The sequence below is a fragment of the Symphalangus syndactylus genome, chromosome 11, assembly GCF_028878055.3.
Source record: "Symphalangus syndactylus isolate Jambi chromosome 11, NHGRI_mSymSyn1-v2.1_pri, whole genome shotgun sequence".
NCBI lineage: Eukaryota > Metazoa > Chordata > Mammalia > Primates > Hylobatidae > Symphalangus > Symphalangus syndactylus.
In genome coordinates, this window is record NC_072433.2 from 53,700,374 (window position 1) to 53,721,750 (window position 21,377).

The following is a 21,377-nucleotide window of genomic DNA, read 5'->3' on the forward strand; positions in this document are numbered from 1 at the left end:
TGCTGTGGCTTTAGGCTACTACCTGAAGACTACTTTTGTTAAACAGGGAGATAAGTATCAGAGAAGTGTTAGAAAAAGCACCCAATAGTAGCCGGGTGCAGTGGCTCACGCCTGTAATCCCAGCACTTTGGGAGGCCCAGGCGGGTGGATCACGAGGTCAGGAGATCGAGACCATGCTGGCTAATACGGTGAAACCTCGTCTCTGCTAAAAATACAAAAGATTAGCCGGGTGTGGTGGTGGGTGCCTGTAGTCCCAGCTACTTGGGAGGCTGAGGCAGGAGAATGGTGTGAACCCAGGAGGCAGAGCTTGCAGTGAGCCGAGATCACACCACTGCACTCCAGCCTGGGCGACAGAGCAAGACTCCATCTCAAAAAAAAAAAAAGCACCCAATGGAGAGACTCCCTTCCAATGGAGAGACTTCCTTTCCAAAACTCACAGAGGGATTAAGCCATATTTTTGTGTCACTGAAAAATGCCAGACCTACTCCAGAGGCCCAGTGTGTCGTTTCATTATTTTTCTGAGACAAAGTCTCACTGTTGCCCAAGCTAGAGTGCAGTGATGCAATCATAGCTTGCTGCAGCCTCAAACTCCTGGGCTCAAGTGATCCCCTTGCCTCCGCCTCCCATGTGGCTGGGACCACAGGTATGCTTAACTAATTTTTTCTTTTTTAATAGAGATGGGGGTCTCACTATGTTGCCCAAGCTGGTCTTGAACCCCTGGGCTCAAGCAATTCTCCTACCTCAGCCTCCCAAAGTGCTGGGATTACAGGCGTGAGCCACTGGGCCCAGCCCTGGTGTGACGTTTTAGAGAAGGCTGAGGGCACAGACACCAAGGCTTCAGTCCGAACACCTTCACCCCTCTGCTGCTTGCTCTCCTGTTCCCTCCTACCTTCATCCTGCTTTTCTGGCATTCTAGCCTCTCCCTCTCCTGATTCCTTCCTCTCAACTAATAAACATCTGCAAATCTCTCCAATTCAAAACATGAAAAGGAAAAAAAACAACTAATGCCCGACCCAGCTTCTACCCCTAGGTCCTGCCCCTTTGCTCTCTTTCAGTGAGCAGGAAAATCAGTGACATCTGCTCTATCCAAAACCTCTCTCTGCCCACTGTGACCCTGCTACAACTGCCTCTCAGCTTAACTGTCACCACTTCCTTGAAGCCACTTCCCTTCCACAGTCCACAGCTGGAAGGAAGCCCCTTTCCCTGAGGGCACCCACAGGCCCCCAACTGTGTTTCTGTATCATACTCCACAACAGCCAGGCCACACACCTGCCCACCTACAGACAGTGCTGTCTGATGCCAACATGTTGTGGCACATGCTGTGCCTCTGCCAGAAATGCCAACCCAGAGCCTTCGTGGCTCAGCTCCAGTGCCTCCTCTTCCAGGAAGTCTCCCACACCTTCCTTGGCTACAGCTCATCAGTCCCCCTGCTCTTGTACAACCAGGACACTGGGGTTAAACCTCAGAGGGACAACCAACAGTCACTGAGGGCCCTACTGATCCCAAGTGTCTGGCTTCCACTGGGCACACAGGAGGCAAAGACGACAGGTTCCTGCCATACAGTCAGGGAGACATGGACAGTCCGCAGTAACTGAGGTGACAAGGGGCATAGTAAGAGTCACCTCAAGGACTGGGTGGGGGAGCCTCCTGGGAGGACAATGCCTGACCTGAGACTCCGAGGAAAGCAGTAGTTATTTCAGCAAGGGGAGGGGGAGGAGGGTGTGTGTTCCAGATGGGCAAGAACCTGCGTCCAGGCCCAAGAGAGACAAAACGGAGAGCTCTGGAAACCCCAGGCCACAGGAACTCATCATCATAACCAGAGTCACGCTGATCACAGTGACTTCAGCACTACTAACCAGCCATTATCCAGGGTTCACTGTGTGCCAGGCACTGTCCCATGCATTAAGCACTGAACCTCATGCGAGCCCTAGGAGGTCAACATTACCATCATCATCTCCTTTCTATAATAAAGAAAATGAGGCAAGTGGGCGCGGTGGCTCACGCCTGTTAATCCCAGTACTTTGGGAGGCCAAGGAGGGTGGATCACGAGGTCAGGAGTTCGAGACCAGCCTGGCCAACATAGTGAAACCCCGTCTCTACTAAAAATACAAAAATTAGCTGGGTGTGGTGGCACACGCCTGCAATCCCAGCTACTCAGGAGGCTGAGGCAGGAGAATCACTTGAACCCGGGAGGCGGAGGTTGCAGTGAGCCGAGACCATAGCATTCTACCCCAGCCTGGGTAACAGAGTCAGACTCCACCTCAAAAAAAAACAAAAAGTAGCCGGGTGTGGTGGCGGGCACCTGTAGTCCCAGCTACTCGGGAGGCTGAGGCAGGAGAATGGCTTGAACCCGGGAGGCGGAGCTTGCAGTGAGCCGAGATTGCGCCACTGCACTCCAGCCTGGGCGACAGAGTGAGACTCCGTCTGAAAAAAAAAAAAAAATGAGGCCCAGAAAGTTTGAGAAGTGTATTCAAGGCCCCACAACTACCAAGTGGTAGGTAGCAGAGGCGGGGTTCCACCTAGCCTGCCTGGGTGGAAAGCCTGAATTCTGAGGAGAGAAGAGGCAAGAGTGGAGCTGCAAAGGAGGGATGGGTGTCATGTCAAGGAGGGCTGGAATGCCAGGCCACAGACTATCATGGTCACAGAGCCCAGAGCTGAGGATGTGAGCTGTGGGGATCTAAATCCCAGCTCTGGCACCTCCAGGCTTTGGGGGGCCTCAGGCAAGTCACTCGCCCTGTGTGGGCTTCCATTTCCCAAACTGTACAGTGGGGTGAAGAACAGCGCTTCCTTTAGAGGTTGCTGTGACAAGGAAAGGACACAATTCAGGGAAGTGGTTGGTGCAGTCAGTGGGCCCAGTTCATGTCCATATGTCCAACAGGACTGCGATGGTGGGCGTCTGTTGTGAGGGCGACAGGGAGCCACAGGTGGGTTCTTTCTAAGCCGGAGAATGACACTGAGACAAGAGGCAGGGAAAGCTCTAAGAGCCAAGGCGTGCCATCGTCCCAGAGACGTGTGGCTTGATGCCAAAGTCCCCTAACCCATTCACTTCCTCCTGGACTCCAGCCACCCCGCAATGAGTCCTCTCCTACTAGGCCGACCTGCAAACCCTCAATTCCAATCCTAACCCTCCCTCTTGCAGAAGCCCCCGGGAACAGGGAGCTGGACCAGCTCCTACTGCCCCTTGAGGGCTCACAGCCCCTAGGGCTCCAAGCACTGCCAGTTCCGCCCTCTTGTAGCTCTCTGGGTCCCGATGCCATGACTGTCCTCCAATCTGTCCACCTCCAGGCCCTACCCGACCATGATCACCTTGTATTCCAGTCCCTTCCTTGCCACCCTCTCTCTGTCTATGTCCTCAAAAGCCCCAACTCTCTTCCTTGCAACTCAACAACCCCTGCACGCCTTCCCTGCTGCCCTCTCTCCACTCTTCGCTGTTAAGGGATCACTTCCCTTTCAGTTCCAAGAGAAGATGGAAGCCACCAGACAGGAAAGCCTGCAGCCTCCTGCTGTCCCCTACACACGCCTCTCCAGCGCCACCCTCTGTATATCCTTCCACACTGCATCCTGCTCTCCTGTCCTTCGCTCACTCAGGGAAGATGATCTCACTGCCCACTGTCCGCCAGGTGCCGTTAGACACCAGGAACACAACAGGAACAAATGAATCAACTCTCTGCCTGGAAGCTGATGTCCTCCACTCCATTCAATATGGCTTTGGACCCCCAACCCACAGAACACAGCTAAGGACACTAAGGCCTCCTGGTAGCAAAATCCAACCACCACTTCCTGGTCCTTGATCTCCCGTGGCCTCTCGCCAGCATCCTCCTCTGCTTACCACATTCCCTCCTGCCTCGCTCTCTACTCGGGGGCACACCTCTGGCCATGAGCTCCTCCAATTATCTGGCTAGGCTCTTGCTCTAACTCACAAGTACTGATGTTTGATCTTTTGCCCTCTTCATCAAAGCTGCTTGGCTTGCTACCTACAGGCTGAGAACTCCCAAACATGTATCTTTCTCCTGAGCATCAGACCCACATGTCCTGAGCACACCACACAGGTCAGTCATCTGAGCTCTTTACCTTCCTGGAACCTGCTCCTCCTGAGCCTGGGGAATGATGCTGTTGCCCATCCAGGCTCCTGGGTCAGAAACTCACCTGAGGGTTACCCTGCTGTCCCCACTGCCAGTTAGTCACCAAGTCCAAGCCATTCCACATTTTTTTTTTTTTTTTGAGACGGGGTCTTGCTCTGTTGGCCAGGCTGGAGTGCAGTGGCTCGATCTTGGCTCACTGCAACCTCCGCCTCCCAGGTTCAAGCGATTCTCCTGCCTCAGACTCCCAAGTAGCTGGGATTACAGGTGCCCACCACCATGCCCAGTTTGAGGCCAGCCTGACCAACATGGTGAAACCCTGTCTCTTCTAAAAAAGTATAAAAATTAGGTGGGCGTGGTGCCGTATACCTGTAGTCCCAGCTACTCAGGAGGCTGAGGCAGGAGAATCGCTTGAACCCGGGAGGTGGAGGTTGCGGTGAGCTGAGATTGTGCCAAGGCACTCCAGCCTGGGTGACAGAGCAAGACTCCATCTCAAAAAAAAAAATTAGCCGGGGATGGTGGCGGGCGCTTGTAGTCCCAGCTACCTGGGAGGCTGAGACAGGAGAATCACTTGCATGTGGGAGGCGGAGGTTGCAGTGAGCCGAGATCACACCACTGCACTTCAGCCTGGGCGACAGAGCAAGCCTCCGTCAAAAAAAAAAAAAAAAAAAAAAGTTACCATTGCAAATCTCTCCCCACTATCCCTGCTTCTGTGCCCAGACCTCGCAGAGCCTCCTGAGTGGTCCTGCTATGCCCCCACAGGCCCCTGCTCTGCCCGGCTCTTGTCCTTTTCATTGGGAGGTGCCATCTGATTTTTAGTACCCTCCAGGCACTGTGCTACAGGCTTTGTAGGAATCCCTTCACTTAATCCCCACAAGGTGAGTATTCATACAAACCTAGACTACAGATGAGAAAACCAGGGCCTCAAGAGGTATCGCTCTCCACACATGGCCACGCAGCCAGTGAAACCCAAGGATGCAGACTCCAGGGCCCACACTGGGAGCCACTGCCTCTCGCTTTGTCTGCTTCGGGCCACATGTCTCCCGTTGAAGCAGAAATCAGGTCCTTTTCAGTTCTGGCTCCCACATGCCAGGCACAGAGCTGGCCTTGAAGGGGCCTCAGCAAACATTTCCTTGATTAGTACATGAGGCAGGTGTCATCCCCTGCAACTTCTGTAACTATCTGCTTCTATGTTGCAGCTTAACTGTACACTCTTCAAGGGCACAGATCTACATTCTGAGGCCTAATAGGCTGTGCGTTCAGCAACTATTTGCAACTAAGTAAATACTGGCTACAATGAGAGCTCTTTCAAGTAGTTCCTATTTCCCAGGTACTGTGCTCAGTTCTTTATGTGTATTAGCTCAAGAACACACTATGCAAAAGCATTGATTATCTGGTTTTTCAGATGAAGAAACCGAGACACAGAAGTTAACTGACTGGCCTAATGGTTTATAGCTCTTCAGCTATAACCATAACCGGTAGCTCATGCCTGTAATCCCAGCACTTTGGGAGGCCGAGGCGGGCGGATCGCTTCAGGTCAGGAGTTCAAGACCAGCCTGGCCAACATGGTGATACTCTATCTCTACTAAAATTCCAAAAAAAAAAAAAAAAAAAAAAAAATTAGCCGGGTGTGGTGGTGGGCGCCTATAATCCCAGTTACTAAGGAGGCCGAGGCAGGGGAATCGCTTGAACCCGGGAGGCAGAGGTTGCAATCAGCCAAGATCGTGCCACTGCACTCTAACCTGGGCCACAGAGTGAGGCTCCATCTTAAAAAAACAAAACAAAAAGATTCTGTCGCAGGCAATTTGCCTCCAGAGCCTGCACTCTGGTACTTTTGGCTGCACAATCTCTGCAGATATCAGAAGGCACCAGTGGCCCAGACCTGGTCCCAAAAGAAGACTAGAGTTTGAGTTCAGCCATGAACTTGTACTGTAACTTCAGGTGTCCCTTTTCTCTCACAGGGCTGCCATTATGAAGGTCAAATCAGCTAACCTTGGTGCAGTGCCCAACAGGGAGCCTGGTCCCAGCCACAGCGAGTCCCTGGGAAAGAGCCTGATAGCCTCGTTTACTGCAACATTTCTTGGGCACTTACACCGCCCTTTGTCCCGCGCTAGGGACATGAAGATAAAACAGACACAGTTATCTGCTCCCACCCCAGCAACTGACGGGAACATGAAATGAGTAAATGAATGAAGGCTTGTCAACACGCCGAAGGCCTCTGCTTGCTCTATGAGGGTAACAGCGCTGTGGGAGTTTGATGGAGAGGAGGAGGAATTTTGTTGGGGGCGAGATCAGAGAGGAAGACAAGAGGCTCGGGAGGATGACCGACATTTCTAACAGAGGCTGGGGGGCTGGGGGATGGGCAGAGGGCATTAGTGGTGGCTCCAGGGCAGAAGGAAAGCAGGAACAGAGTCAGGAGGTTCAAGCCTGGCTGTCTTTCGAGGGCAGGGGCAGCCCAGCACATGGCATTCTCCTATGTGAATGGAACCAATCATCAGACTGTTTTCAGAAGTGGCAGTATGAGAAGTGACAATGCAGTACAGTGCTCAGTGCTATGGCTGACACACACTAGACACTCAATATAGTCGCTACTATTAGGAGGAAAAGCACTGGAGCCAAAGGGCCTAGGTTCCAATGCCTAGTTCTACCACCACTTCTGTTCCACATGACCTTGGGCCTCAGCTTCATCTGAAAAAGGGGAAAATAACCTCTACCTCAAAGTTGTCTGGGAGGTTAAATGAGCCCATAAGTGGAAAGTAGCCTGCACACGGGAAATATGGAAGGATGCACTGTAATCTGTGCATACTATAGAAGTATCCCCAATATAAAAGCAAGGCCCACAGAGGGCCAGAGACCTACCGCAGGTCACCCAGCAAGCGGGAAGCCTGCTGGCCACGGAACGCAGGCCTGTCCAGGCCACTCACCAGCGGCTCCAAGTTCGGCAGACTCGCATGCAGATACACAGCTCCCGAGGCCCGAGGTGCTGGAAGACGCGAAGCCAGGCGGCCCGGGGCAGGGGGTGGTCGGATCCAGCAGCCAAGGGGAGTGTGTCGGGCTCAGGGCTTCGAGGCGGGGGCCGCACCACGTGCCGCTCCAGCTGTGGAGGCCGGGGTGGTGGGGCTGGGCCCAGGGGCCAGCTGAGCAGGGGCCCCCCGCTGCCAGGGCGCACAGCCCGCCGCCCCCCACGGTTCTCCTTCTCTCCGGAGCTGCCCCGGGCTGGCCGTCGCCCATTCCGGGCCTCGCCGGGGGCTTCGTCCTCACTCAGCGATGTGCCCGAAGAGTCGGAGTCGGAGTCTGAGTCCGAGGAGGAAGAGGAGGTGTCAGGAACCCGTTCCAGCAGCTGGCACATCCGCTTGAAACGCTCTAGCTTCTCCCTCTGCGGGGACGGGGACGGCACCGCTGGGCCCTCTGCAGAGGCCAAAGGCGGCTTTGGTTTCTGCAGGGAGACAGGGTTGATGCTGTTCTAGGGCCTGGGATACATTTTCCCACCCACCCCCCCCCACCCCGAGGAGTCACCAGGGGATGAACAGCCCGGGGGACAGTCCTGAGTTCCAGCCCTGGCTCTGCTCCGGACAGTGGGAGACCTTGCTAAAGCCACTGCCAGGCTGTGGGCCTCAGTTTCCTTATCGAGGTAACAGAAGAGTGCTAATTAAAATAATTTCCAGCCGGGCGCAGTGGCTCACGCCTGTAATCCCAGCACTCCGGGAGGCTGAGGCAGGAGGATCACGAGGTCAAGAGATTGAGACCATCCTGGCCAACATAGTGAAACCCTGTCTCTACTAAAAATACAAAAATAAACTGGGCATGGTGGCACAAGCCTGTAGTCCCAGCTACTCGGGAGGCTGAGGCAGAATTGCTTGAACCTGGGAGATGGAGGTTGCAGCGGGCCGAGATAACGCCACTGCACTCCAGTACAGGCAACAGAGCGAGACTCTGTCTCAAAAATAAAATAAAATAAAACAATTTCCAGCCCTTATGGGTTTGCATGGCTTAGGCAGTTCCGAAAGCAGTAGGGAATGGAGAAATGAGAGACCCTGCTTTGAATCCTGGCTTGCCCTCAACTCTGGATGGCTGTGGGAAGCCCCTGCTTCATCATCTACTACACGGACCAGCTGGAGCAGGCGTCTGTCTATCAACTGAAGGTAACAGTGATTGGCCCCACGAGCAGCACCCCGCATCGGCTGACTCATTCCGTCCTCACAGTATTCTAACACAGTGGTGACCTGGGCCACTCTTTTCAGACATGAGAAAACCGAGGCTTAAAGGCACAAAGTGACTTGTCCAAGGTTACAAACCGACAAACAGCAGAGGCAGGATTTGGACCCAATCAGGCAGACTCCTGTGTTGAGTGTCCGTGCCAAGTAATATCTCAATTCTGGCTTTACTGTGTGACTTGGACAAGTCTTCAAACCTCTCTGGGCCTTATTTCCCTTCAATCTGGGTAAATTTTATAGTTTACAAAGCTCACTGCCTTTCAGAACCTCGTTAGACTTATACAGTTCTGCGGCATAAGGGGGCAAGGCAGGCAGCAGCATCTCCACTACGTGGATAAAGAAACTAAGGCTCAGGGTGGCTGACAAGCTGCTAGGATCATACAAAGAGTAAATGGTCGGACAGAAATTTGAACTCAGTTCTCTTCCCTGTAAGGCTTGGAAAGATGAGGCAAGTAGGTCAGATGAGCCCTAAGCGTTTTTGGGAAGTCAGGGGCTCCTGTGGCCTGGACTCTCAACCCACCCTCTCACCCAACTCATCCCAGATGTCCGGACGCCCACCGTGGCCAAGTGGGGCTGGGGCAGAATAAGGTGAGCAGGAAAGGACAGGTCTTGGACTCCAGGGTGAAGGGTGCGGCAAGGGAAGGTGGGAAGGGGAGGGAGGAGGTCCCCGGCACACCTCCCAGTTCTCGGGAGGGAGCCCAGGGTGGCAGGATGAGAAAGCCTGGCTCGGATTCAGAACCCTGGGGGGTAGCAGGCCCGGGCCGCCTGGGTCCGATCCTCGGAGGAGGCAGGCGTCTCCACCCACCTTCTTCAGGTGCCTCTCTCGGCCTCCTTTCACCTACCAGGGTGAGAGGGAGATATGGGGGAAGGGAGAGACCCCATTAGGCCCTCATGGGCCAGAAATCTAAGGTCCATGCCCTCCTCTTAGACTACAAGTCCCAGAAGTCCCCGTCCCAGGGATAACTCTGAGCATGCTCACCTTGCACCCAGCGTCCTAGCCCACTGAGCATGCTCCATCTCCTCTTTCCTCCCCTCAGGCCCTCTCCAGCTCCTCCCTCCTCTCATGCAGGGATGATCTGAGCATGCTCTCTCCTGCCTCCCTAACCCACCCAGGGCTCCCAAAGCTTCTTGCAGTGCCAGCTCACCTCACCTGTCCCCCCCTCCTCCACACTGAGCATGCTCTATCCTCCCCCCACCCACCTCCTGAACTACATCTCCCAACAGTCCTTGGGGAACCCACAGAGCACGCTCCGAGGCCCACACAGCCCCACAGATCCAGCCAGGACTACAGCTCCCAGAATTCCTCAGGACAGGCCTAGTGAGCGTGCTCTGTGGCTCACCTTTTTCCTTGGGGTGGGAGGCTCATTCCCTGCCTCCCTTTCCTTTCGTTTGGGGGGCCCAGGCACGTCCTCTGGGGGGGGCCCGGCAGGCAGGGGGCCCTTGCGCCTGGGCGGGGGCGGTGGAAGTGGTGGCTCCTCTGTCAGCTTCCATCCGCTCCCCAAGCTGGCGCCCTCCTCGCCGTTGTCGGCCCTCCGGCGGCCAGGCCCCTCACCTGAATCCTAGGCAGGACGGAAGCTGGGGGTGAGGACCTGCACAGCTCCCCGACCCCCACCTACCTACAGCTCAGCCCAGCCTAGCCCCTACCTTGCTGGTGCGGCCTTCCTGGGTGCAGCGAGGGCACTCCCAGCAGTTGGGGATCTCTGCATTGATGACACCCTCAGCCTTCCCCATCTGCAGGCAAGAGGGCAGCGAGTGGGGGGTTGGCCGGGAAGCCCAGAGCCAGGGTGATCCCCCACTCCCTGCTCCCTGACAATCTGCCCCACCCCAGATGCCGGGGTCCCAGGGCCGTCACCTTCAGGCAGCCGGGGTGGACGATCTCGTTGCAGATTGTACACTCCATGAGGCTCAAACCAAATTTCTCTTCCTCTCCCTCCACCGTGTCCTCCTTCCCAGCCTCCCCACACAAGAGGCACACAGCTGTGTGTGGGAGCACGGGCTGTTGGGGGAGAGGGGACATCAGGGGCCCCGAAAGCTAACAACAGGGGAAAGACCCTTCCTTCTAGGGACCCTGGCCAGCTGCCAGATGAGGTGCAGCACCCATGGGTCAAGCTGGGTCTGATCCTGAGTTTGCTCCTTTTGGGAGGGTGACCTCAAGCAACTGATTTAACCTCCTTAAGTCTCCGTTTCTGCATCTGCAGAATGGGGCTAAGAATCTTTCCCTCGCAGGACTCTTGGGAGAGCAAGATAATACATGAGAGACACTGATACGTAGCTGTTATCACCTGTGACTATTATAGCTGGACCCAGGGCCAGTGTGACCCTGAAATTACAGCTGGCTTTGGAGAGGAGGACAGTAACACTCAGAGGGTGGGGAAGACAGCTTGGGGTGATACCAAGGTCGCTCCATGAGCAGCCCAAGGGTTGCAGCCCAAGGGTTGCTCTGAATCCCACAATGAACCCGGTTTTGGCAAGACCCCCTGGGAACACTAGGGAAGCCACTATTCCTGGGGAAGCGGGGGCAGCCTCAGACAGTGTGACTTTGGGGAAGACAGTGGTAGGACTGAGTCATAACAAGGATGCGGCAGGATCAAGGAAGATGCAGGTAGGGGGAGAAGGAAAAGTGAGGCAAGGGGTTGGGGGATAAAGGAAAAGAAGTGAGGGGCTGAGGGGTGAAGAGACCAACCAGGAAAGAGTGGCAGGAGGAACAGAGGGAGGTGGCAGAGTGGGGAGGGGGACGCAGGATGCAGCTGGCTCCTCGCGGCTGCTGGGGAGGGGCCGTGCTCTGGAGCCCAGGGACGCTCAAAGGATGAGGAAGGCAGGGCGGAAACCCATGCTTCCCTGATCCCTACTGTGTGCTGGGCCTTGTGGTAGACACACTCGCATCCATGCCATTGTTTAATCTTTACAACTCAGCAAAGGAAACATTTTACAGAGGAGGAACCTGAGGTTGATTCAGCATGATTTGCTCAAGGTCACATAAAGGGTGAGCTTGGCCTCAAATCCAAGACCACCTTGGGTGAGGAAGAGGCTAAAGAAGGGCAAGACCTGTTGGAAAGGGGCCATCTCTGGGGATGGGCACCCTCCTGCACAGAGACATCTTGCGGGGTGGTAGAGCAGGGGCTGGGCATTCTGCGGGGGTGTGACTCTGAGAGCTGGGAAGAGCCTGAAAGTGGGGACTGGGTCAGATCCTTCTGTGCACCTGGACACTGCTCCCAGCTTGGAGCTGAGGACAAAAATGGACATTGACACAAACTAGTGAATGAAGGGAAGAAATGAACCAGTGAAAAAACAGCCACTCCACAGTACAGGCTGGGAGGCAGTCACCAGCCATCCCAAGGAGGTATTGGGAAGGGTCAGCAGAGCCCAAAGGTGGGGGCAGAACTCACGGCAGTGCACTGCCGGAGCAGGCACGACTGCTTCATGCGCCCGGGCCCCCCGAACTTCTTCATGTCTCGGCAGAAGTGGCAATCCCCGCACTCAGTTCGCACACAGGCCCGGCAGCGGCGGCAGCGGGTTCGGCGTCGGCGCGCTCCGGCCCCCGGCCCCCGGCTGCTCGACGACATTGGGGGCGTCAGCAACGCCGAGGGCTGTGGGTGGATGGTGGCAGGGTGAGATGGGCCCACTGGGGCCCTGGCCTGGGAGACCCCCGACAGCTCCCTCCACCCACAGGCAGCTAGAGCCTGCCCTCTTCCTCAGGGGGACAAGGAGGTCACTCCCTCCTGTGTATCTGGGGGCCAATCCTCTACTCAAGGCCTGTCTCCCTGCAGCAGCTCAAGAGGAGCCCAAGAACTGCTTTCTGGCCTCGCTCCTCTACCACCTCCTCAGGGTCCCTTCCCTAGCCCAGGGAGCAGGAGGGGACACCGAGGCCCTCTCCTCTGCCATCCCCACACCGGAGCTCCTTGGAAAGACCAGGCACTCCTTGTCCGTGGTGTTAGCTTGGAGAGATCCCAACTCTTCCCCCGTTATCCGAGTGTAGAATATCCCAGGCTCTCCCCAGCCTCAATTTGGGGTAAACTGCCCAGATTCACCTCCCAGATACCCAGAGATTCCTAGATGGAAGCTCCGGACTTTTCTTCCCCCTCCCAACCTTTTCATCCACAGCAGCCATCCAATCTCTCTTCCCCTCAAACCAGTCATCCTCACCAGATCCAGAGAGATCCTTGCCCCCAAGTCCCTAACGATCTCCTCTGCCCACTAACTCCCCAGGGCTCTGACAGCCCTGGAGGTGCTTCTTCAGAGACCCTTCTCAGCCCAAGATCTCAGCCCCTCTTGTTCCCCATAGGGCTTCCTCCTCCAGGACACCCTCCTCTTGGATCCCTCAGGTCCACCTGGGCAGTCTCCCAAATTCCTCGGGATTCTAGAATCCAGCCTGACATCTCCCCAGAACTCAGGATGGGCTCAGTCCTAGGCACCCCCAGCTTCCCGGGCTGCTTTCATCTCTAATCATTTAGAATTCCTTGGGCTCCCCCTCCCATGGAAACCAGATCCTCCAAGATCCCATGTGGAATTAGAAGCCTGGAGGGTCTCTTCCCAGTCAGAGTCTTACCCCAGATTCCCCCTTTCCAGGGACTTCCATGCCCATCCATGGGGCTAAAGGGCCCTCCAGCGCTCCAGGGGAGGGGCCTGGAGGGCGGTGACTGCAGGCGGGGGTGGGGGCTTTCAAGGGGAAGCAGGGTCTAGGAAGGAGGGCCAGTTCCCCAGGGTGGAGAGGTCATAGGAAGGAGGGCTGGAGATGAGTTTGGAGCAGAGAGAGGGTGAGGCTGGGGGCGGGGAAGGTAGAGAGAGGCCGGGCTGAGGATGAATGGGAGTGGGCGCTGCCCAGGTCTGGGGGTGAGGAGGAGCCGCATGAACCCACCTCACACGTGTCCCGGGAGCCATCTCTCCCTTCTCGGCAGCTCCCGGCGGGTCGGCGGCCATCGGCAGCGGGGGGGCCGGGCGGCGCGGGGCGCGGAACGCTCAGAACGCCGGGGTCCACGGCCCCCCGAGGGCGCTCGGCCCCTCCCTCCGGCGGAGGCCGGGACGGCGGCGAGTGGAGATGGGGGGCGCCGGGGGCGAGGCCCTCCCACGGGCTGCGGCGCGGCCCTTCCAGGGGGAGGTCCTGCTCTGGGGGGCTCAGTCCCTCAGCCCCCCCAGGCCAACGGGGGCTTCTTGGGCGCAGGGTGCTCAGTTTCTGCCCGGGGCCCACTCAGTCCCGGGTCCGAGTCCCAGCTCCCCTCCCCCCACCCCGCCCCGCCTCTCCCCAGCGCCCCTGGCCCTTTAACTGGCCCCTTCCCGGACCCCACTGCCCAGGGGTCCAGGGCCAGGCCTGGGCCCCCCACCGTTTCCGGGGTTCAAGCCCCGCCCACCGCCGGTTCCCGGGGAGGGGGGGGTCGCTGTAACCTGCCCCCCTCCCCTGGGCCCGCCCCTGGACTGCGACCCCCTGCCCTACGGCTACGAGGCGAGCGGAGGGGGGGTGAAGGAAGCTGCTCCGGCCCCGCCCCCCCAGCCCGCGCTCACCCCCGACCTCTCCCCCTCCCCCCAGCGCGCGACCTTTGGGAGATAGGGATTTAAATAAAATTTGAATAAATCCCCCTCCTCAAGTGGGAGGGTGGAAGGAAAGGATAGAGGAGGAGAGGGAAAGGGGAAGGGGGCAGTTGGGTTGTCTTAGCCCCCCTGGTCCCCCAGCCCCGCGCTGCTACGGCCCGGGGCCCTGGCCGCCTCTCTCATCCCTCCTCAGCTCCTTCCTCCTTCCTCCTCTCTTCCCCCCTCCCCTCCCTCCTCCTTCCCTCCTCCTCCTCCTCCCCCTCTTTACTCCCTCCTTCTCCCAGAGGAACCCCGCCCCCTTCCCCCTCCTTCCTCCACCACCTCCACTTTCCAGGACGAACGCACGCAGGGCTCGACGGGAGTTGTAGTCCTGCGGCCACTGATGCTATGGGGGAACAATAGGACGCTGGGGGCACGGGAACTACAAACAGGATGGCGGAGGGCGTGCCCAGCCGGGAGCCGAGGATGCCGGGAGTTAGAGTCCCGTTGCCCCGAGGCTCCCAGTTGCAGAACATCGAGAAGGAGCGGGAACGATGACTACAAACAAGATGGCCTTCTCCCCAGACCCGACCTCCTTCCCAGGCACTCACACGCCCTCCTGTCCACAACCCTCCGCGTGTGTGGTACCTGACGGGAGTCGCAGTCCATCTGCTGCCTTCCCGCTGCCATTTCTACTCGTCAGGAACAATGGAAAGGTGAAAACGAACGAGGACTACAAGCAAGATGGCGGAAGAGGGACATACACCTGACTAGTCGATCTTACGAGGTGCGATGGGATTAGTAGTTTTCTAGCCTTCTAGTGTTCTTTAAGAATGGCGGGACCAGGAGGACGAGGAGACTACCGTAAAGATGGCAGGCCACCTAGCCTCTCCCGGTCTCCGCTTTCCACCACCTTGGGCACCTCGCCCTCCTGTGGTCTCGAAATCCCCCCACCAGTGGCGCACGGCCTGACGGGAGTTGCAGTCTCCCAGCTCCCGTCTATCATCTCCAGTCGAGACAATGGAAGGGGATGGGGCGGGACCACCGGCAAAGATGGCGGCTGCAGGGCCGGGGCGACGGCGACATGGGATGTGTAGTCCAGGCGCCTAGACTCTTCCCTGCGGAAATGAGGGAGAGGACTACGATAAAGATGGCGACCTCGCCCCTCGACCTTGCGCCGGTGCCTGCTGGGAAATGTAGTTCCCTGCCGAGCGCAACAGAGAGAGGACGTCGCTGTTGAAATGTGAATCCCGGCGGACACGCCAAATTGCGAGGCGACGGAAACGGAAAGACTCTTCTCTCCCCGCCGCCAGCTTCTGAACAGCCTGGCGGGAAATGTAGTCCCAAACTTTCACTCGTGAGTGGAGGGGGAGGATTTATGTCACCAGTGGGGATCAGTGCGGGTGGGGGAGAAAAACATCGGGCGATCCGGGAATAACGAATGTCCGCCTCCCCATGGGGCGAGGACTTCGCATTTCAGAGGAGGGCCCTTAAAGGAAGGCAGCAGGAATCAGTCTTGTCGACCAGGGGGGCGTGGTTCTCGTCGAGCGTGCATTCACACTGTTGTTCCCTAGAAAGCCTGGGCGCCTCCCACTCGGTTCATGCTGTTCAGACCTCCGGGAATCAGTGTCTTACAAGGCGTGCCGGCTCCGGGGAAAAGGACCTGGAATCACAGCGAATCCCCGCCCCGCCCCGGGAAGCCACCAAACCTTGCTTTTTCTCATCTGCCAAATGGGGACAATGGGGATAATGATCCCCACCTCGAAGCACAGTTGGGAGTGCTAAACAAGCCAATGTTCTTGTCACCAAAGTGCCCAGCTCTGGCACGGGGCACGCGGTGGTAGATCCCTTTCTAAGGTCCCTTCCTGCCCAGCCGTTCTGGGAGCCCAGGAATCCATGATGCCGGACGGAGTTAGCTCCTGTGAGAAGAAAACTGACCCGCAGGCTCCTGCCAGATTGAACCGACCCCCGCCCCTCCTCATCGGGGTCCTCCAGCGTCTGTTACCGAGCACTGCTCCCAGGGGGCGCTCAATCTCCATTGGACTGAGGTACTACAAACACGCTTTCCGCAACCTGGAGTTACAGGCGTTGCAGGCTGTCCAGCCTCATCCCCTGCCTGATATCCAGTCAGCCTTGGAGGTCTCTGCCTAGACACTTCAACTGCCTATGCAAATGGAACGGCTTCTCATCTTTCTGCCGTTTTTTGTTTTTTTGTGTGTTTTAAGGTCTTGCTCTGTCACTTGGGTGGGAGTGCAGTAGCAGGATCATAGTTTGCTGCAGCCTCGACCTCCTGGGCTTAAGCGATCCTCCTGCCTCAGCCTTGTGAATACCTGGGACTTCAGGCACGCGCCACCACACCCAGCTAATTTTTAAACTATAATTTTTTTTGTTGTTCAGACGAAGTCTTGCTATGTTGCTCAGGCTGGTCTCGAACTCCTGGCCACAAGTGTTCCTCCCGCCTTGGCCTCCCTAAGTGTTGGGATTATAGGCGTGAGCCAGCAGCCATACCGCTCTTCTCAATCTTCCTTCTCCGCTGGAAAACCTGCTCACTTCTGACCCCGAGACAGTCCCCTCCCCTTCCCCCTGTCTTCTGTGTTTGGCAGACCAGCCCCAGCGAGGACTTGGTAGTTGTGGTTTTTCTATCAGGCAAGTCAGTGGCTGGCCAGTGTAGTGTGAAGTCCCAGCTTGGCAGAAACTTGCCCAAGGCTGGAAGGGAGGTTCCTTTGCAGCTCAGGCTTTATGAGTCAGGAAATCCTTAGCCCTCCCTAGAGGATTGGCTGTCCCCTCTATCCTCACTGCTTGAATTTGGTGTTGCATGATTGATTTCTACCCTGTTCCGTCTGCTTGAGGGCTATCCTCCCCATGCCCATCTCACTTCTCCACCCAGTTCACTGTTCATCCTTTATAGGTCTCTATTTATGTATTTATTATTTATTTTTCTACTCTCCCACCTTTCTAAAAGGTCTCTATTTAAATGCCACTGTCAATCCCAGCACTTTGGGAGGCCTAGGCGGGCGGATCATGAGGTCAGGAGTTTGAGACCAGCAATGGCCAGTATGGTGAAACCCTGTCTCTCCCAAAAATACAAAAATTAGCCGGGCATGGTGGCATATGGCTGTAATCCCACCTACTCGAGAGGCTGAGGCAGCAGAATTGCTTGAACCCAGGAGGTGGAGGTGGCAGTGAGCTGAGATCGTGCCACTGCACTCCATCCTGGGCAACAGAGCGAGACTCTGTCTCAAATAAATAAATAAATAAATAAATAAATAAATCACTGTCCTGGCCAGTTGCAGTGACTCACGCCTATAATCCCAACACTTCGGGAGGCCAAGGTGAGAGGATAACTTGAGACTAGGGGTTCAAGACCAGCCAAGGCAACATAGTGAGGCCCCATCTTTACAAAAATACAAAAATTAGCTGGACGTGTAGTCCCAGCTACTTGGGAGGCTGAGGGGCAAGGATTGCTTGAGGCCAAGAGATTGAGCCTGCAGTGAGCTATGACGATGCCACTCACTGCATTCAAGTCTAGGTGACAGAGCAAGACCCTGCTCCTGGACATATTACTAAGTGCTTTCAGCATTTCATGTGGTCCTCATAAAAATCTTATGAGGGCCAGGCATGGTGGCTCATGCCTGTAATCTCAGCACTTCGGGAGGCCAAGGCAGGTGGGTCACCTGGGGTCAGGAGTTCGAGACCAGCCTGACCAATATGGTGAAACCCCATCTCTACTAAAAATAGAAAAATTAGCTAGATGTGGTGGTGTGCACCTGTAGTCCCAGCTCTTCAGGATGCTGAGAAAAGAGAATTGTTTGAACCTGGAAGGCAGAGGTTTCAGTGAGCCAAGATCACACCACTGCACTGCTGCCTGGGTGACAGCGAGATTCTATCTCAAAAAAAAAAAAAAAAAAAAAAAAAACCCACAAAACCTTATGAGGTAGAATTCCATTTTAGAGATGAGGAAACTGGGACCCTCAACTATGCAGAATGGATGAGTGGTACCGCCAAGATTCAAACCCCAGACTCCTGAACTCATGCTCAGAACTACTACAACATGCAGAAGGCCGGGCGCGGTGGCTCACGCTTGTAATCCCAGCACTTTGGGAGGCCGAGGCGGGTGGATCACGAGGTCAGGAGATCGAGACCACGGTGAAACCCTGTCTCTACTAAAAATACAAAAAATTAGCCGGGCGTGGTGGTGGGCGCCTGTAGTCCCAGCTACTCGGAGAGGCTGAGGCAGGAGAATGGCGTGAACCCGGGAGGCGGAGCTTGCAGTGAGCCGAGATCGCGCCACTGCACTCCAGCCTGGGTGACAGAGCGAGACTCTGTCTCAAAAAAAAAAAAAAAAACATGCAGAAGCAGAGCAAATCCAGTCATGTGTGCATTTAGTTCGGCATAGCAAAAACAACACATTTCTCAGGCAAAATGGATTTAAAAATCCTGAAATCTAGTCCAGGACCGTGGATTGTATTTAAAAAAATAAAAATAGAAGAAAAGGCTGGGCATGGTGGCTCACACCTGTAATCCCAACACTTTGGGAGGCTAAGGCAGCTGGATCACTTGAGGCCAGGAGTTCAAGACCAGCCTGGCAAACATGGTGAAACCCCGTCTCTACTAAAAATACAAAAATTAGCTGGGCGTGGTGGCGTGCACCTGTAGTCCCAGCTACTTAGGAGCCTGAGACATGAGAATTGCTTGAACCTGGGAGGTAGAGGCTGCAGTGAGCCAAGACAATACCACTACACTCCAGCCTGGACAACAAAGCCAGACTCGGTCTCAAAAAAAAAAAAAAAAAAAAAAAAAAGGGCCGGGTGCGGTGGCTCATGCCTGTAATCCCAGCACTTTGGGAGGCCAAGGTGGGCGGATTACCTGGGGTCGGGAGTTTGAGACCAGCCTGACCAACATGGAGAAACCCTGTCTCTACTAAAAATACAAAATTAGTCAGGCACAGTGGCGCATACCTGTAATCCCAGCTACTCAGGAGGCTGAGGCAGGAGAATCACTTGAACAGGGGGGGCAGAGGTTGCCGTGAGCCAAAATTGCACCAGTGTGCTCTAGCCTGGCAACAAGAGCAAAACTCCGTCTCAAAAAGAAGAGGAGGAGGAGGAGGAGAAGAAGAAGAAGAAAAGAAGAAGAAGAAGAGGAAGAAGAAGAAGAGGAGGAGGAGGAGGAAAGAAGAAGGAAGAAGAAGGGCAAGAAGAAGAAAAGGAAGAAGAAAGAAGAAGGAAGAAGAAGGGCAAGAAGAAGAAAAGGAAGAAGAAAGAAGAAGGAAGAGGAAGAAGAAGGGGGAGGAGGAGGAAAGAAGAAGGAAGAAGAAGGGCAAGAAGAAAAGGAGGAAGAAGAAGGGGGAGGAGGAGGAAGAAGGAAGAAGAAGAAGGAGAAGAAGAAGGAAGAAGAAGGAGAAGAAGAAGAAGGAGAAGAAGAAGAGGAGAGGAAGAAAGAAGAAGGAAAAAGGAAGGAAGTAGAAGGAGGAGGAAGAAGAAGGAGGAAGAAGGAGAAGGAGAAAGAAGGAGGAGGAGGAAGAAGGAGAAAGAGGAGGAAGGCGAAGAAGGAAGAAGGAGAAGAAGGAAGAAGGAGAAGAAGGAAGAAGAAGAAGAAGGAAGAAGGAGAAGAAGGAAGAAGAAGAAGAAGGAAGAAGAAGGAGAAGGAAAAGGAGAAGAAGAAGGCGGTTTTTATAGCTTCTGCCTAGAAGTGACATGTCAATTCAGCTCAGGTTTTATTGACCTGTCAAATAGCTAACCCTGGCCAGGCAAGGTGGCTCATGCATGTGATCCCAACACTTTGGGAGGCCGAGTTGGGCAGACTGCTCAAGCCCAGGAGCCCAAGGCCAGCGTGGGTAACTTGGCAAGGCTCTGTCTTTGCAAAAGAATACAAAAATTAGCCGGGGTGGTGGTGCACATCTGTAGTCCTAGCTACTTGGGAGGCTGAGGTGGGAGGATCGCTTGAGCCCAGGAGGTCCAGGCTGCAGTGAGCCATGATCGAGCCACTGCACTCCAGCCTGGGCGACAGAGTGAGGCCCTGTCTAAAAATATTACAGAGATAGCCATAACTAATTAAGGGGTTAGAGAAGCCGACTCTTGCCACATGCTTGGAAGAAGAAGAACTAGAAAACCTGTGGACAGCCCTTATGACAAGCACAGCTTCCTGTGGTTCCCAGGGGAAGTTAGTGCCACCGGATGGAGGCTTTTTCTGGGATACCACCCACTGCAAGGCACCCAATAATTGAACTCTTGTTACGTGGGATGGCAACATCGATATAGAACAGAGGAGTCTGATTGACATTGACCAAGGTGGGCAAGTGAATGGAAAATGCCTCTGTGAGAAGCTCAGGGTCAGCCTTGGGATCAGCAATCACCAAAAAGCCAAGCTCCCCAAGCTGCAATGGATCTGGTTACTGAAAACCCCAGAAGTGAAGTGGCCAGCAGTGTGTATGGCTTCAGATGGCCAAGGAACATGTTAGTAGACTTCACTGGCCAGTGATCCTGGGGGAATGGATGGCATCAGTGGCTGGGTTTGGGTTTATTTTCTTTTTTTTTAGACAGGGTCTTGCTCTCTTGCCCAGGCTGGTGTGAAGTGGTGCAGTCATAGTTCAATGCAGCCTCGACCTCCTGGGCTCAAGTGATCGTCAGCCTCTGGAAGTGCTGGGATTATAGGTATGAGCCACCACACGAGGCCAGTAGCTGGGTTTCTACTGGCAAAATTTAAAAAAATCAACTGGGTATGGTGGTGCCTGCCTGTAGTACCAGCTACTCGGGAGGCTGGGGTAGGAGATTGAGCCTGGAAGGTCAAGGCTGCAGTGAGCCATGATTGAGCCACTGCATTGCAGCCTGGGGAACAGAATGAAACCTCATCTCTAAAAATAAAAAATATAAATAAATACGTAGCTGGCTACCATTGAAAATATTCAAATATCAATCTAAGATTAAATAATTTAAAAAGTCTGAGGTACAGAATGGAATATACTATACATGCTATAAATACTAGTAAGTTGAAAGTAGTAATATAATGAAGAAAAATCTGGGTGTAGGGGAAGAGTGAGGAAAATATTAAAAATAAATAGCGACTGGGCTGGGCATGGTGGCTCATGCCTGTAATCTCAGCACTTTGGAGGTTAAGGCAGGCAGGTCACTTAAGCCCAGGAGTTCCAGACCAGCCTGGCCAAGATGGTGAAAACTGGTCTCTACTAAAAATGTAAAAACTAGCCGGGCATGGTGTTGCATGCCTGTAATCCCAGCTACTCAGGAGGCTGAGGCTTGAGAATCGCTTGAACCTGGGAGGCAGAGGTTGCGGTGAGCCGAGATTGCGCCACTGCACTCCAGCCTGAGCAACAGAGTGAGACTCTGTCTCAAAAAAAAAAAAAAAATGAACAAAGACAGGACTTGAGCCGAAGCCCACTGCCTCCTAAATTGCTGGGATTCCCAATAATTCAGCTTCTAGTGTGACCAAAACAAAGATGGAGACAAGTCGCCCTGCAGGGTAGGGCACAATGGAGGTGGGGGCGGGGGTGGGCAGAGCTGCTGACCTCTGACCTCTGCCAAGACAGACGCATTGGACAACAGAGCTGGGCCTGGGGTGAGGCTAATTC

General features: G+C 55.0%; 1 protein-coding gene across 3 annotated transcripts in view; it reads right to left on the reverse strand.

The window, feature by feature from the left end:
• FBXL19 (F-box and leucine rich repeat protein 19) overlaps positions 1 to 17,706 on the reverse strand; it is a 27,702-nt gene extending 9,996 nt beyond the window's left edge. Inside the window, exons 1-7 of one of the 3 annotated variants that reach the window (XM_055298813.2) lie at positions 14,444 to 17,706; positions 11,680 to 11,880; positions 10,146 to 10,289; positions 9,938 to 10,024; positions 9,634 to 9,852; positions 9,099 to 9,131; positions 7,004 to 7,515 (exon numbers count right to left, since the gene is read on the reverse strand). In XM_055298813.2, coding sequence (XP_055154788.1) covers positions 7,004 to 7,515; positions 9,099 to 9,131; positions 9,634 to 9,852; positions 9,938 to 10,024; positions 10,146 to 10,289; positions 11,680 to 11,880; positions 14,444 to 14,485 — 1,238 coding nt within the window. In that variant the 5' untranslated portion in view covers positions 14,486 to 17,706. Of the gene's footprint in view, positions 1 to 7,003; positions 7,516 to 8,969; positions 9,132 to 9,633; positions 9,853 to 9,937; positions 10,025 to 10,145; positions 10,290 to 11,679; positions 11,881 to 12,839; positions 13,095 to 13,148; positions 14,025 to 14,443 lie in introns of those variants that run through there. The other 2 variants (XM_063611937.1, XM_055298812.2) reach the window with 2 other exon arrangements.
• Between the last annotated feature and the right edge of the window lie 3,671 nt (positions 17,707 to 21,377).